This window comes from Berghia stephanieae, chromosome 1 (assembly GCF_034508935.2).
Source record: "Berghia stephanieae isolate SIO BIC M18660-M18661 chromosome 1, UCSD_Bste_1.3, whole genome shotgun sequence".
Taxonomy (NCBI): Eukaryota; Metazoa; Mollusca; class Gastropoda; order Nudibranchia; family Aeolidiidae; genus Berghia; species Berghia stephanieae.
This window is the reverse complement of record NC_088360.1, coordinates 109620376-109635375: the sequence shown is the minus strand read 5'-3', so window position 1 is coordinate 109635375 and position 15000 is coordinate 109620376. Positions and strand designations below refer to the sequence as shown.

Below are 15000 nucleotides of genomic sequence, written 5' to 3'. Positions count from 1 at the left end.
TTCCCGACACTATGTGCTTCGACTTGCGAAGTTTTACATCCACCTTCTCAACGTTTCTGCTTCTACCCCAAACTGGAGCGCAATATTCCGCGGTGGAATAGCATAGTGCCACGGCGGACGTTCTCAGGAGCGCTTGGCTAGCGCCCCAAGTCGATCCCGCCAGCTTCCTCAGAAGACTGTTGCGTTTCTCTATCTTCCGGGCAACCCCTTCGAGATGAACCCGATAGGTAAGGCTGCGATCCAACGTCACCCCTAAATATTTTGGACGCGGCTCATATGGGAGTGGCAGGTCCCCGACTAGGACATTCAGTTTACGGGTGTGCCAGCCACTGCATAAGTGAAATGCAGTGGCCACGGTTTTTGAAGTGTTCATCTTCAGGTACCACTTGTCAAAGTAGGATTTGAGTCTGGTGACGTCTCGCTGAGTACTCTCTCGAGACGGGTCCACACTTTACTCTGAGTAATGAGTGCCCAGTCGTCTGCGTATCCCAGCCTCAGGGAGGAAGTGTTCGGCATATCGCTAATGTAAACGTTAAACAACATTGGCGCAAGTACCGACCCCTGAGGGACCCCATTCTTCAATTTCCTTACTTTGCTCGTGACGTCTCCCAGCGCGACGTAGAATTGCCTTTCCCCTAAGATCGAAGAGAACAACTTCAAGGTCTTTTTGCACCTTATGATTTTTGCAAGTTTGAGCATTAACCCATCGCACCATACCGTATCGTACGCCGCTGATAGGTCTATAAAGACAGCACCTGTTTGCTGTTTTCTCTCGAACCCGTGCTCAATATGCTCTGTAAGGGCAATGCCCTGCTCTGTGGTGCACCTCCCTTCCCTGAAGCCTGCCTGCTCGGGTGGCAGGGCAGCGTCTAGGACCGGCCCCCATCGGTTTAATAGAACACGCTCCAACAATTTGTAAAGACAGCTCATCAGCGATATGGGTCTGTAACTGTCTGCCTCCTTCGCCGGCTTCCCTGGCTTCAGGATGGCAACTATCTTCGCATTGCCTCTGCTAGCCAGGCCCGTGCCCTGGGGCCCAGATGCGTCACCATATTGGGATATACACCATCTATCCCTGCTGCTTTGCCGTTCTTCACTTCGCTAATGGCTGCACCCACTTCTCGGGGACTGAACGGGGCTGTCCAGTCCGACTCCTCCGAAGGTAGCGAGTCCAAAATCGTACGGTACGCCTTGCGGACACCACGCTCAAAAGCCTGATTAGGGACCCGCTTACTACGGTTCTTAATGTTCTTGGCAATTGTGTCTGCCTCGCATTCCGGTGCAGCCTTCGCGTAATTCCGATCTGGGTCCAATTTCTTTATCAAACGCCTAGCGTGGCGGCTGGAGTGTGTAAAGTCGAGACTTTCCACGGTCTCCTGCCACCGTTGCTTCCTTCCCTCTGCCAGAGACTGAAGTAGTCTATCGGCTGCGTCCTGGGACTGGGTCTGCTGGTACTCTCGGTACAGCTCTTCCGACTCTGCTGTCCAGCAAGGGGTGTAGACTTTCCGTTTGCCCCGTGGAATAGAGCGTTGAGCGCTCTTAACCAGTAGCCTACTGAATCTGGTTATACTCTTGGACTTGGGAGGAATGGCAGGGCAGACCTGCTCGATATAGGAACTGAATTCCTCCCAGTCAGCCTTCCTGAAATTCCATCTGCAAAGTGGGAGAGACTGCACCCTCGGTATTGTCACCCCAGCTGTGACAAGAACCGGCCTGTGCTGGCTATGCGGAAGTCCCCGAGGACTGTTCGCTTCACCTGCAGCGGTTCACCGTTCGCGCCTTTCGTTACGAGGGTGAGGTCTGGAGTATACTCCTTCTTATGGCGGGTACCCCGGAAGGTACCCTTGGCTGTAGGATCGTACACTAGGTGTAGATCATTACAGTCCATCCATGAGCGGAGTTGTCTTCCTGTCTCGTTGCAGTCTCGGTAGCCCCATTCGTGATAGTGGCTATTAAAGTCTCCCAGACAGATGGAAGGATGGCTGACCACCGGTACCGGTGGTGTAGTCCAAGTCGCTCTTGATGGTTTGTAAATATTATGCAAACACAGTCCACCTACTTCCACGGAAATTCGGTTCACCCCATTGCTGTCCGTTACGCTCTCAATGACCCTTACCTTCGATGGCTCTTTAGCGTAAACGCTAACCCCTCCTTTGAGCCTCGAAGTGTCCTCGCGTTGGACCACCGTATAGCCTGGGATCTGGAATCGGGAAGATTGCGCGCCTGAATAAAGGTGGGTCTCCTGTAACAGGAGGATATCTACGCAGTGGGCGGCCAATAGCTTTGATAAAAGCTCATTTTTTGCTATACTCTGGCTCTCGACGGTCAGGGACAATATGTGCGTCAATTCGCCATCCCCGCCGTCGCATTTTCCGATTGGCAGGCCGCGAATCAATCGATGCATGGGACGTTTGCTTTTTTCTCGGACGTGCCGACGACCCTGGCGACACGAACGCGGTATTATTTGGCTAGGCGGCAGACCGCTTCGCCATTGACGGGACTGATTGGGACTCGACATAAGGATAATAGTGTGGCGCCCAGGATAGGGCTGCTATTCGGGCACCGGGTTTCGATCAAATTTAGTCACACACCGGGGCGAGCAGCTCATGTGGTTCGTTGGCTCGATACCCGGGATGGTCTCGTGACGGTAACCGGGATTTACACCTTTGCCCTCCCGTGTGCCTCAAGCCCCCTCACCACTGCAAGGTAAAGATCCACGAGGGGGTTCCTGTGGTATGTTGTTGGTTTGAAGGCATTTCCGTTACACCAATGAGCGCACATCAATTTGGGGCATCAGACCTCCAAAAAAGTTCCCGTCCATTCTTATCTACTTCTTCTTCCATTAAGGCCAAAGCTTCAGGCTGAAGATGGTATGGTCGTTTTTCAGTAACAGGGGTTTTATAGGGAAGCAGGGAGCGATTTTTTTAAGTCATCAGTCGAAAGGGCTTGTTTACAAGTCGTTGGTAGGGAGTTCCAAAGTCGGTTGGTGGAGAGGGTAAAAGAGTAAAGATAATGGTTTGTTCTTGAGTGGGGGATTTCAAAATTAAATGCTGAGTTTTTTGTTTTGTTGTTGTTCCGTTTCAAATGGTTAGTTGGCATTTCGAGTTTTCTGTTTTGTGCCTTGTGGAATATGAGGAGTTTGTTGATGGAACGTCTTTCATGTAGCGGTTTCCACTGGAGATCGTTCATGAGCTGAGTTACGCTCATAACTCGCTCATAGTTTCCACTGACAAATCTGTCCGCTCGCCGTTGGACTTTTTCTAGCTCATTGAATTCTTGTGATGTGTGTGGGTCCAACATTGAGCTACTATATTCCTGTATGGCCCTGACATATGTTTGATAGCATTTCTTTTTCACAGATTGGTGGCAGTGGCGGATTTGTCTGTTGAGGAAGGCCATGGTTCTATTTGCCTTAGTACCTGTGTTGGCAATATGCTTCTTCCACTTCATATTACTGTCCAGGGTCACGCCGAGGTACTTTGCATTCTCCACGTATTGTAGGGCTTCGTTATGGTTTTCATAGTTGGAGTCGATTTGTTTTTCATTTTTTTCATCACCCTGAGGACATGACACTTTTTGGGGTGGAATTCAATTTTCCATCTTGCCTCCCAGCACTGCAATTTATTTAGATCTTGCTGTGGTATGACAGTATAGTCTCCTTTTTTTATTTCTCTTGACAAGAGGCTGTCATCTGCGAACAATTTCAAGGTGGACCCCGGATGTAGACCTTTTGGCATGCCATTGATGTAAATGTATGGGTTTGATTTAGTATTGTTACAATAGACACCATTTTCCGATTATGATAGAGTATTCCTGTTACAACCGACGTGTACATATGTGATGTCGCGCGACGGTTCAGTTCGGAAGGTACATCTTGCTGAACTGAGAAAACGGCCATTATATTTGAAAAGTGACTAAAAAAGTCAAAATGCGTTTTTTCAACTTTTGACTTTTTAAGGTATTTTTATATCATAAAATCGTACCTTTTTAATTAAAAGCGGTCTTAGAGTTTATAAAATTAATTTTAAAAGAGAATATACCCTGTTTTCACCCATTGAAAGAGGGACCATTTTGACGTCCGTTGACGACTCTTTAAGCTTAGCAAACTCCATTCCTGCATTCGCAATGCTATTTTTAGCCCCTTGACCCCATCTTGTAGTCAAATTATATCCCCGAAAAGAGTGTAGTCAATTTCCAGTTATGTAAAGGAAGTGGTTATTCAGTATCAGATACTGAATAGTGCTTTGCCACTATTCAGTATCCATAAGGAACTCTTTTTTATAGAGAGAGTGAAAAGTGCGACAATCTCGGTTGAATGGAAATAAACTGTTGACCTACTTCCAGATTGAACACATGCACTAACTGACAGCCCGATTCAAAGCTGTAAAAATATTTTGATCGTAATTCTTTTTAAATTTTTGCTTTTATGCAATTAACACAGTTCAAAATATCAAAATAAGAGTGGCATTCAAATCCATTTTTAAATGTCTAAATAGACATGATTAAATGTCACTAAGAGTTCAGTGACACCATGGCTTGGTGGATATAAGCTGTTTGACTCTGAGTTTTAAGGTTCGAGAGTTCAAATCCCGGTAGGGGTGACTTGTTTTTTTTTTCCCCATTATTTTTTTAATTCCTCTGTCTATTGATATATTTTTAAACTTTTGTTTTTATAATTTTATTTGCTTGTAATATGCTTTAATGTTGATATTATACTATTGTACTTTTATTATTATTATTATTATTATTATTATTATTATTATTATTATTATTATTATTATTATTATTTCTACTTACTTACTATTATTATTATTGTTGTTGTAATCGTCATCATCACTATTATGATTATGATGATTTTTTTTTTTTAATCAAGTAGTTGGAGTAATTTAATCAGTTATCGATTTATTACGAATATCTTTTATGTGTTATCATCTCGTTGTTGTTTTTCATTATTGTGCTCTTCTATTGTTCATTATTTTTAAAAATCTTGTTTTTTTTCTGTTTGTCTCATTTGTTGTTGTTGTTGTTGTTGTTATTGTTGTTGTTGTTTGTTTGTTTGTTTGTTTTGTCATCTAAGGCAAACCCAATTCATTATAAATATGTGGCAGACTTTCTGCATTTTTTAATTGAGCGATGTACTTCCGTGAATTAATTGCCGTACTATATTAAAATTTACGTGATAATAATAATAATAATAATAATAATAATAATAATAATAATAATAATAATAATAATAATAATAATAATAATAATAATAATAACAATAATAATTATAATTTAAACAGATACTGAATATTAGACTACAATTGACATCTATTTACTGAATACACGTGGTATTGTTAGGGGTGTTTCTTTTTTTACGAAACCTGCCAAAACACGCCGATACCCGACAAAGTTATGGGAAGTAGGCAGCAGTGGGGAGTGAACCTGGGACTCAGGGAAGTGTACACCGTTGGGGAGTGAACCTGGGGCTGGGTTTCGTAAAAAAAAAGCAATTACTTTTTTACGAAACCCGACAATATCCGACAAAGTTATGGAAAGAAAGTAGGCAACAGTGAGGGAGTGAACCGGAGATTCAGGAAGTGTACACTATTGGGGAGTAAACCTAAGTCTATGGTTTTTTGGCGGGATTTGGCTGATTTCGTAAAAAAGTAATTGCTTCATTCTCGTCTGGTACCCATCTCCCATAGTCCGGCTTCATTTCCCACTGGTATCCATCTTCCCTAGTCCCAGGTTCATTTCCACTGATATCCTCTTCTCACAGTCCCAGGTTCACTCCCAACCGGTGTGCACTTCCCTGAGTCCCGGTTCATTGCCCAATGGTGCCCACTTCCCATAACTTTTGAAAATTTCGGTAGGTTTCGAAATAAAAGTACATTCTGAGCTCACTGTCCACTGGAATCAGCATCTCGCAGTCCCAGGTTCAATCCTCATCAGTGTCCAAATCCCAGATTCACTCCCCACTGCTGCCTGCTTCCCATAACTTTGTCGGGTTTTGGCGGGTTTCGTAAATAAGTAATTCCCCCTCCCCCTTGGTATTGCTTTTTTACAAAATCCAGAGTCCCAGGTTCACTCCCCACAAGTGTACACTTCCCTGAATCTCAGGATCACCCCCCACTGTTGCCTGCTTCAATAAGTTTGTCGGATATTGCCATGTTTTGTCGGGTTTCGTAAAAAAGTAATTGCTTTTATATGAAACTCGCTGAAACCCGCCGAAAACCAGAGTCTCAGGTTCACTCCCTACTGGTGTACACTTCCTTGAATCTCAAGTTAACTCCCTACTGTTGCCTACTTCCCATAACTATCGAATATTGCCGGGCTTCGTAAAAAAGTAATTGCTTTTATGTGAAACTCGCTGAAACCCGCCGAAAACCATAGTCTCAGGTTCACTCCCCACTGGTGTACACTTCCCTGAGTCTCAGGTTCACTCCCCACTGTTGCCTACTTCTCACTACTTTGTCGGATATTGCCGGGTTTCGTAAAAAAGTAATTGCTTTTATGTGAAACTCGCTGAAACCCGCCGAAAACCAGAGTCTCAGGTTCACTCCCCACTGGTGTACACTTCCCTGAGTTTCAGGTTCACTCCCCACTGGTGTACAATTCCCTGAGTCTCAGGTTCACTCCCCACTGTTGCCTACTTCCCACAACTTTGTCGGATATTGCCGGGTTTCGTAAAAAAGTAATTGCTTTTATGTGAAACTCGCTGAAACCCGCCGAAAACCAGAGTCTCAGGTTCACTCCCCACTGGTGTACACTTCCATGAATCTCAGGTTCACTCCCCACTGTTGTCTACTTCCCATAACTTTCTCAGATATTGCCAGGTTTCGTCGGGTTTCGTAAAAGAGTAATTGTTTTTATATGAAATTCGCTGAAACCCGCTGAAAACCAGAGTCTCAGGTTCACTCCCCACTGGTGTACACTTCCCTTTGTCTCAGGTTCACTCCCCATTATTTGCCTACTTTCCATAACTTTGCCCCATTTTGTTGGGATTTGGCGCATTTTGTAAACAAAAAGTAATTGCTTTTTTTTTTTTTACAAAACCCGCCGAAACCCAGTCCCAGGTTCACTCCTCACTGGTGTTTACTTCCACGAATCTCAGGTTCACTCCCCACTGTTGCCTACTACCCATAACTTTCTCGGATATTGCCAGGATTAGTTGGGTTTCGTAAAAAAGTAATTGCTTTTATATGAAACTAGCTGAAGCCCGCCGAAAACCATAGTCTCAGGTTCACTCCCCAGTGGTGTATACTTCACTGAGTCTCAGGTTCACTCCCCACGCTTTGCCGCATATTGTCGGGTATCGTAAAAAAAGTAATCCCCCCCCACACACATTTTTAATTGCTTTTTTACAAAACCCAGAGTCCCAGGTTCACTCCCCACTGGTGTACACTTCCCTGAATCTCAGGTTCATCCCCTCCCCCTCCTACACACACACACACACACACACACACACACACACACACACGCTGCTGCCTACCTCCCATAACTTTGTCGGATATTGCCGGGTGTCGTCGCGTTTCGTAAAAAGTAATTGCTTTTTATTACGAAACCCGCCGAAACCCAGTCCCAGGTTCACTCCCCACTGGTGTACACTTTTCTGAGTCCCAGATTCACTCCCACAGCTGTCCTCTTCCCATAACTTTGTCAGGTTTCGGAAAAAAAAAAACACCGTACAAAAACCACTATTCAGTGTCAGATACTGAATAGTGCAAAACCACTATTCAGTATCAGATACTGAATAGTGCAAAACCACTATTCAGTATCAGATACTGAATAGTGCTAGCCTTATGTAAACAGAAGTAGGTCATGCATAGTAGTTACCAACGGAAAACCCCTTGAATCCTTCTCTCTCATTGGTCCTCGGGATCACATGGTCATAAGTTATGCAAAATGGCCGCTTCACGATGCACGCTGCACGATTTTTGTTTGAGTTCATGTTGCAAGAAATTCAAAATCTTGCTTAATTATAAACTAAATTTTATGATATATGTTGTCAAATGAATAATTTAACTGCACGATTTTTGTTAGAGTTGATGTTGCAAGAAATTCAGAATCTTGCTTAATTATAAACTAAATTTTATGAGAAAGGTTGTCAAATGAATAATTTAACTTGTTAGATTCGGCCGATAATTGTATTGTGCTCGTCAGAGGCGAGGAGATTGTGGTGATGTGGGCGTGGGCGTGATCGTGCGCTTGCCTCGAATGATTCGCTGAACGAGTGTTGACTGGAGATGGGAGGATGGAATGTGGGGATGAATAAAATAAAGAGCTAGAGGATAGACAGATAGAGATGATTACCAGGACGGGAGGACGAGATAAAATGAAAATATTGACTATTGAATTAAAGGGATTGTTGGAACAGGGAGGAGGCAGATAGAGAAAGAACGAGCGGTAAGGGAGAAGGAATGAGGGACTAAAAAAAAAAGAGTTAATGGACAGACCGACAGATAGAGATAGCTATAGTGAATAGGACGAGCCAAAATGAAGAGAGTGATTATGAAATGATAAAGAGAATGATGGAACAGGAAGTAAAGAGAGAGAGAGAGAGAGAGAGAGAGAGAGAGAGAAAGAGAGAGAGAGAGACAGAGAGAGAGAGAGAGAGTTATGGGAAAGAAGGGAGGAAGAGGAGAGAGAGGGCAGGGAGGGGGGGCATGCAGGAGGATGTTGAAAATGATGCGGATACTGAAAGAATAAAGACCCAAGTGGGTGGGACCCTTACCTTCCTAAGTGCAAAGAACTGTTACCACCCCTCCCCCCTCCCAATCCACGACACCCCCCCCCCCCCCCCCCACGCAAATAGCTCAATCAGATTTGAACACATCGATTGAGTAAGATAAATTATGGTTGAGCTGAAGACTATTTCCATTCCATTGTTCAAGTTTGAAGTGTTAGATTGTCTGACTGACTCACGGCCTTTCGCTTTTAAGTCAATCGACCGTAATGCCTCGGCTACTTTCGCCAGTTAATTTGTGAAGACTTTCCAGAATTGCAGATCTTGTGAAATAGTGCCGATATCACAGCTAACTTTAAATAAACATTGCACTGTTGAAATGGATAAAAGCATGAGTGCTGTTTGTTGGGTTTATTTTTTCACTCGAGGGTCAATTCACAAAAATATCGTCTTTACAAAAACGAGTGTTGTGTAAAAACTGATAGAGTGAATTAAAAATAATTTGACACACATGATAGTCACATGCTATATAAAAAGCATGCCAAATTTCATTACGATAGCTCAAATATAACATGCCGTTGCTATGGTGATGTATGTAAAATCTTTAAGTGCAAATTTCTCTGAATTTTGGATCTGGGATTAGCAGGAACCTCCCAATTTCAATCTTGTATAACTCAGCCAAAAATTATGATGCATTAATGAAACATGTATCAAATTAAAGAGAAAAGAATGATCTATTCAGAAATACCAAAAGGTCCAAATGTCCAAAATGAACCTTCCGGGCCAAACAGTCGCGCGACGTCACATATATGCAGGTCTGACATCCTAACTTAATCGGCCTAATTTAACGTTGTTGAAAGGGACATTATTTAGCGTCATTATTTTGAGATTTCCATTACAACAATAAACCCATAAGGAATTGGGTTATAAGACCTGCAAGAAAGTGTACATTGGTTACAACAATGAGGCGATGACAGCTTGTAAGACTTGGAATATGTAGAACACGTCAGTTATAATTTTATGCAGTTTTATCAGTGTCGTGATGAGCTAAAAAAAATAGTTTGTTAATTTTATTGTTATTATTAACATTGTTTTCATTATTCTCACCATTATCACTATTATCATCATCATCATCATCATCATCATCATCATCATCATTATCATCATCACAAACCATCATTAATTTTATCCTTTCGTTATCATAATAATATGAATGTAATATGTGATTCATCCTTTAATATTTTATTCAAGTTTTAAATACAAGTACCCCCACCAACATTGTCATACTCGCCAACCGTTAGGTTGATACACAACCCACATGCTAAAATTGACGGTGTAAAAAATAATCAATTTTTCTATAACATCAATACGATGTCTAATTAATCTCATAATACTCGCACATCATCTTTATGTCAATTGTAAACAGCATAGATACACACACACACACACACACACAATATATATATATATATATATATATATATATATATATATATATATATATATGTAAATAAGGTCACTCACATTTTTTTGCCTATACAATTGTTTCAATGTCCTCGATATCATCAGTCGACAATTATCCATAGTGTGCTTTTTCTTTTAGTTGAGTTCGATGTTGTTTATTTATGTTCGTCCATACATCCGCTAAGTATGCCTCCTTTTTTTTTTCTCAAACTTACAGATTGGAAAATTGCGCGAGACGATTTTACCTCAGCTCATTTTTCAATCAGTGCGTGGGCGATGGTGCTTGGATGATGGTGGCCGATGAGTATAAGCCGAAGTGCTGTGATTACGAATCATCGGGACCTTATCCCTTATTTCTATACTCAAAAACAGGTTATGCTGTGAGTTTTGGTGATTCGGGTAAGATTCAGATGTTAGTTTGAGAAAAAGGCCATATATTGATGAGATTCATATGTTAGTTTGAGAAACGAGCAATACATTGGTAAGAGTTAGATGTTAGTTTGAAATACAAGCCATATATTGATAAGATTTAGATGTTTGTTTTAGAGACGAGTCATATACTGGTAAGATTTAGATGTTAGTTTGAAAGACAAGCCATATATTGGTAAGATTTAGATGTTTGTTTTAGAGACGAGTCATATACTGGTAAGATTTAGATTTTTGTTTGAAAGACAAGCCATATATTGGTAAGATTTAGATGTTTGTTTTAAAGACGAGTCATATACTGGTAAGATTTAGATGTTAGTTTGAAAGACAAGCCATATATTTGTAAGATTTAGATGTTTGTTTTAGAGACGAGTCATATACTGGTAAGATTTAGATGTTAGTTTAAGAAACTATTCAGATGTTAGTTTGAAAGATCAGCCATAAATAGGCAAGATCCAGATATTAATTTGAGAGACAAGCCATATATTGGTAAGATTTAGATGTTTGGTTGAGATTCTAAATTGATAGGATTCAATTTTAGAGGACGAGCCATAAGTTTTCCTAAAAGTTGAACCAAGTAACAAAATGTTAGGATAGTGAAACGATATATTAAAAACTTGAGTTTGTATATAGCGCAATATCCACTAAACGTGCTCAAAGCGCTTTACAAGGGGTCCCTGGCCATCAGCAACACTAAACACGAAATAGGACGAAATATGGCGCCTGTATGGCAATATTGCATTTTTTTTACGGACAGAGACAACGCTGTTAGCGATCTGATACTCATTTTACACCGAGTACGGTGACTGAAGGTGAGTAAAAAGCCTTTTCCAAATGAAAATCTCCAAAAAAAATTTTAATTTGTTCCAGAAAAAGCTGGTTATGCTCAAGTGTTTGCCGTCTTCATCACTTACAACAAGGACTGATCGCAAGGCTTCTTCATTCATTTGAGTTCTACGTACAAAGTAACTTCTTCGTTCAGCTTATCCCGCATTTTGCAGGGTTGCCATAATGAATGACACATCTCCATGCATCTCGGTTCAGCGCATCATCTTCCTCCAGGCCAAGTTCTTTCCTATCAGACTTTACCTTATCCCCACCATCTAGTCTTTGGGCGTCCCTTTTTCCTATTCCCCACTATACGTACAAAGTAAACACGAACAACAAATACAAGTAAAGCTAATAAGATATCAGGCATGTCAACGTATTCGTAATTATACTAATTTTTGACATCACAGAGCTATGTAAAGACATTAACCTTACATATTTGTGTTTGTTTGTTTAGTTTTTTTGTCACCTGACGAAGGCCAAGAGCCGAAACATTGTTTTTTTGTGTTGTTCCCTTAGATTATGAGTCACATTTACCCACTTTATCTTTCTCTCCGGAGATTAAATTCAATAGAAAATGAAAACAAAAACAAAAAAAAATAATAATTTGAGCTTTTATAGAGCGCAATATCCACTAAACGGTCTCAAAGCGCTTTACGAGGGGTCCCTAGCCGACAGCAACACTTAACATGCACAACGAGACATGGCGCCTGTTAGGCGATATTACAAATTTTTTTCCGCACAGAGACAACGTGTTAACGGCCAGGGTGCACATTTTGCACCTGAATACGATGAGAGAATGTGAGTAAAGAGTCTTTTCCGATGAATCATCTATATGCCGAGCGAGGCTCGAACCCAGGACCTTCCGATCCGAAAGCGAGTGTCATACCACAAGACCACCTAAGCGCATAGAAAATGGTGACAATAAAGTTTTTGGTGCCAAAGGTAATATCGCCTAACAGGCGCCAGGTCCCGTTCTACAGATTAAGTATTGTTGTTGGTCAGGGACCCCTTGTAAAGCGCATTGGGCACGTTTAGTGGATATTACGCTATTATTATTAAGTTCAAGTTCAAGCTCAAGTCATTCTATAGATAGACCGAAGATGGTCTTTGTTTTTGTTTTTTGCCATCCACGTTTATGAGTAATTCTCACTAAACGGTATTAACCAGACTATAAAAGATCATGGTTACACACAGTTTTGTGTGTTGGTCCGTTATACTTCCGGATGGCAATATTGTGAGCTTCTTAGCCAAGTGCATACTATCTATAGATTTTGTTACAAAGTGTTACAAGGTGACACGCAGAATAGACACTTAGATAACCACGCCTCTCGGACAGTCGTCATACTGTAAACAATGGCAGTGATTGGTTGACATAGCAAACTAAATAGGATTTACTATTGAGAGTATGTGTCTAAGTAAAATACCCACTATACTACTGCTTGATCAACACAGAAAACTGTGTAAATACGTTTCAACAGTCATGACGTCACTTCCCTCGTAATGACGCATAGTAACTTAGCAACTGTTCCAAACTATCGGAACAATGGTGGACGCCCTTTTGAAATATTTTTTCCGACGAGCATAAAAGTGTATCCAGAGGAGAAAAACATTATAAATATGATCATGTTTTGACTTTTATACATTCTGATCACATTACATATGAAAAATTCCAACCAGCATGAAGAATAAAAAGTACCAATTTTCTTTGTGTAGAACCAAGCTGCTCTCCGTTGCTGGGCGACGTGACATCAGACTATTGAATCCAATTCCATGTTTTGATTGGTCAAAATTCTACTGGTTTATTGATGAGTCTTTGACAACAACATTCTTTTTCACCTTTTTACCTTTCATCTTTCAATTTCATTCTTATTTAACCAGTTAACTGCAGAACTCCGGAAAAACTCGTCTTCAAAAATTTGGCCAGGAAACTCATCCTTCAAGTATCGATCAAGTAAAGTGACCTTGATCTTTGCAAAAACTCTCAAACCTGAGACTTTGCGAAATCCCAGGTTTTGAGAGGGTTTGTTTTTGTTTTTGTTTTATGTTGTTTTTTGTTTTTTTTTTGTTGTTGTTTATTTTCCAAAATTTTCAAAATTGATCGATATTTCAAGGACGAGTTTTCTGGCTAAATTTTTAAAAACCAGTTTGTTTGTTTTTCCAGAGTAAGGCAGTTAACTGGTTAACATCGAGTAAAAACCAGGTGAACATATTGACAGGTCTGATAGGTAACAGAATTATAGGCCTGATTTAACATTGTTATTATGTTAAGAATCTCATGGACAGCGAAGAAAACTAATGAAGAAATATAAGAGCAAGCTGAAACTAAAAGGTTGTTAATTCGTACAATAAGAAAAAGACAAATGCATATAAAATCGACATAAATGTATTGAACATCTTGCTCTCACAGGAAAGATAGAAGGTAAAAATAGTAAAGGTCGACCAAGAAAAAACATATTTGAATAGTTTGAACAGCTGGGTGACAATGACAAAGAAATAGAAGAGTAATATTAGTTTTCTGAGATTATCTGATCAGAGAGATGAATGGCGAACCATGATCACCGATGTCTGGCACAGACTCGGTTCTTGAAGAAAAAGAATAATGGACAAGGTTTGGCGTCGGTTTGAGAGTATTTCCATTACAACACTAATCTCATAACAACTTGAAAAAAAATAAACATAAGTATTGAATTTTTATTGTAAGCTTCAATTTATTAGACGAAGACAGATACTGTGGACGTTTCAGGTTTTCCCTTTATCAACAAAACACATTGAATGAAACAATAAGGACGAATGAGATATCTCATTCATCGTGTTTTGTTGGTAAAGGGAAAACCCCGAAACGTCCAAAGTATACGTCCCTGTCCAATAACTTGAAGCTTACAATTCAAAGCTTGTTTTTATTTTATTTTTCTTCTAGCTTCAAGCAGCAACATTTTTAAACATAACAACCTTGGTTATCAGACCTGAAAATAAGCACACAACGTGTAGAACGAATGTTTACTCACTCCACCCAAACACGGACTATATCCGTAGTTTACCAGGGTTACTCTTACCCCATGCCTATTTATTACATTTTTATGAGACAAATTATAGGCGTAGTATCAAAACTAATGTTTTTAGCTTTTACATGTTAATGGTAGTTGAATAAAACTGTCTATGTACAAGCTCCTTTTTATACATTTTTTTTCCAATTTTGAAAAGTATCAAAAAACTCAAGGATTCAGTGAGTTAAGACCTTAAAATTATCGCCAATCGAGAGATAATTTTAACTTTTATACACTATCAACAGTTTTGACAAAAATGAAATATTGTGGATTGGGTTTAAACAAAAACGTTTTTGTTTTTTTTTTTGTGCGGCTATGTGGTCTTGTGGTATGACACTCGCTTTCGGGTAGAAAGATTCTGGGTTCGAGCCTCGCTCGGCGCGTAGTTGAGTCCTTGGAAAAGCTCGTTACTCACATTCTATCACAGTACTCAGGTGTAAAATGAGTGCCATGATGATTGATATAGTTGGACACCAATGCTCGTAGAAAAACGGTCGTATAATTAATAATCCAATAGTTGTCCAATGAAAAAAAAACAACAAACAAACAAACAAAAAACATGTG

The 15000-nt window shown here is 40.4% G+C and overlaps 1 protein-coding gene across 1 annotated transcript in view; it reads left to right on the top strand.

Moving 5' to 3' along the window:
* LOC144965159 (uncharacterized) overlaps nucleotides 1-11823 on the top strand; it is a 19429-nt gene extending 7606 nt beyond the window's left edge. The window contains exons 4-5 of the mRNA XM_078900197.1: nucleotides 10353-10534; nucleotides 11432-11823. Of these exons, the coding sequence (XP_078756323.1) occupies nucleotides 10353-10534; nucleotides 11432-11487 (238 nt within the window). The 3' untranslated portion in view covers nucleotides 11488-11823. The remainder of the gene's footprint in view (nucleotides 1-10352; nucleotides 10535-11431) is intronic.
* The last annotated feature ends 3177 nt before the right edge of the window (nucleotides 11824-15000 follow it).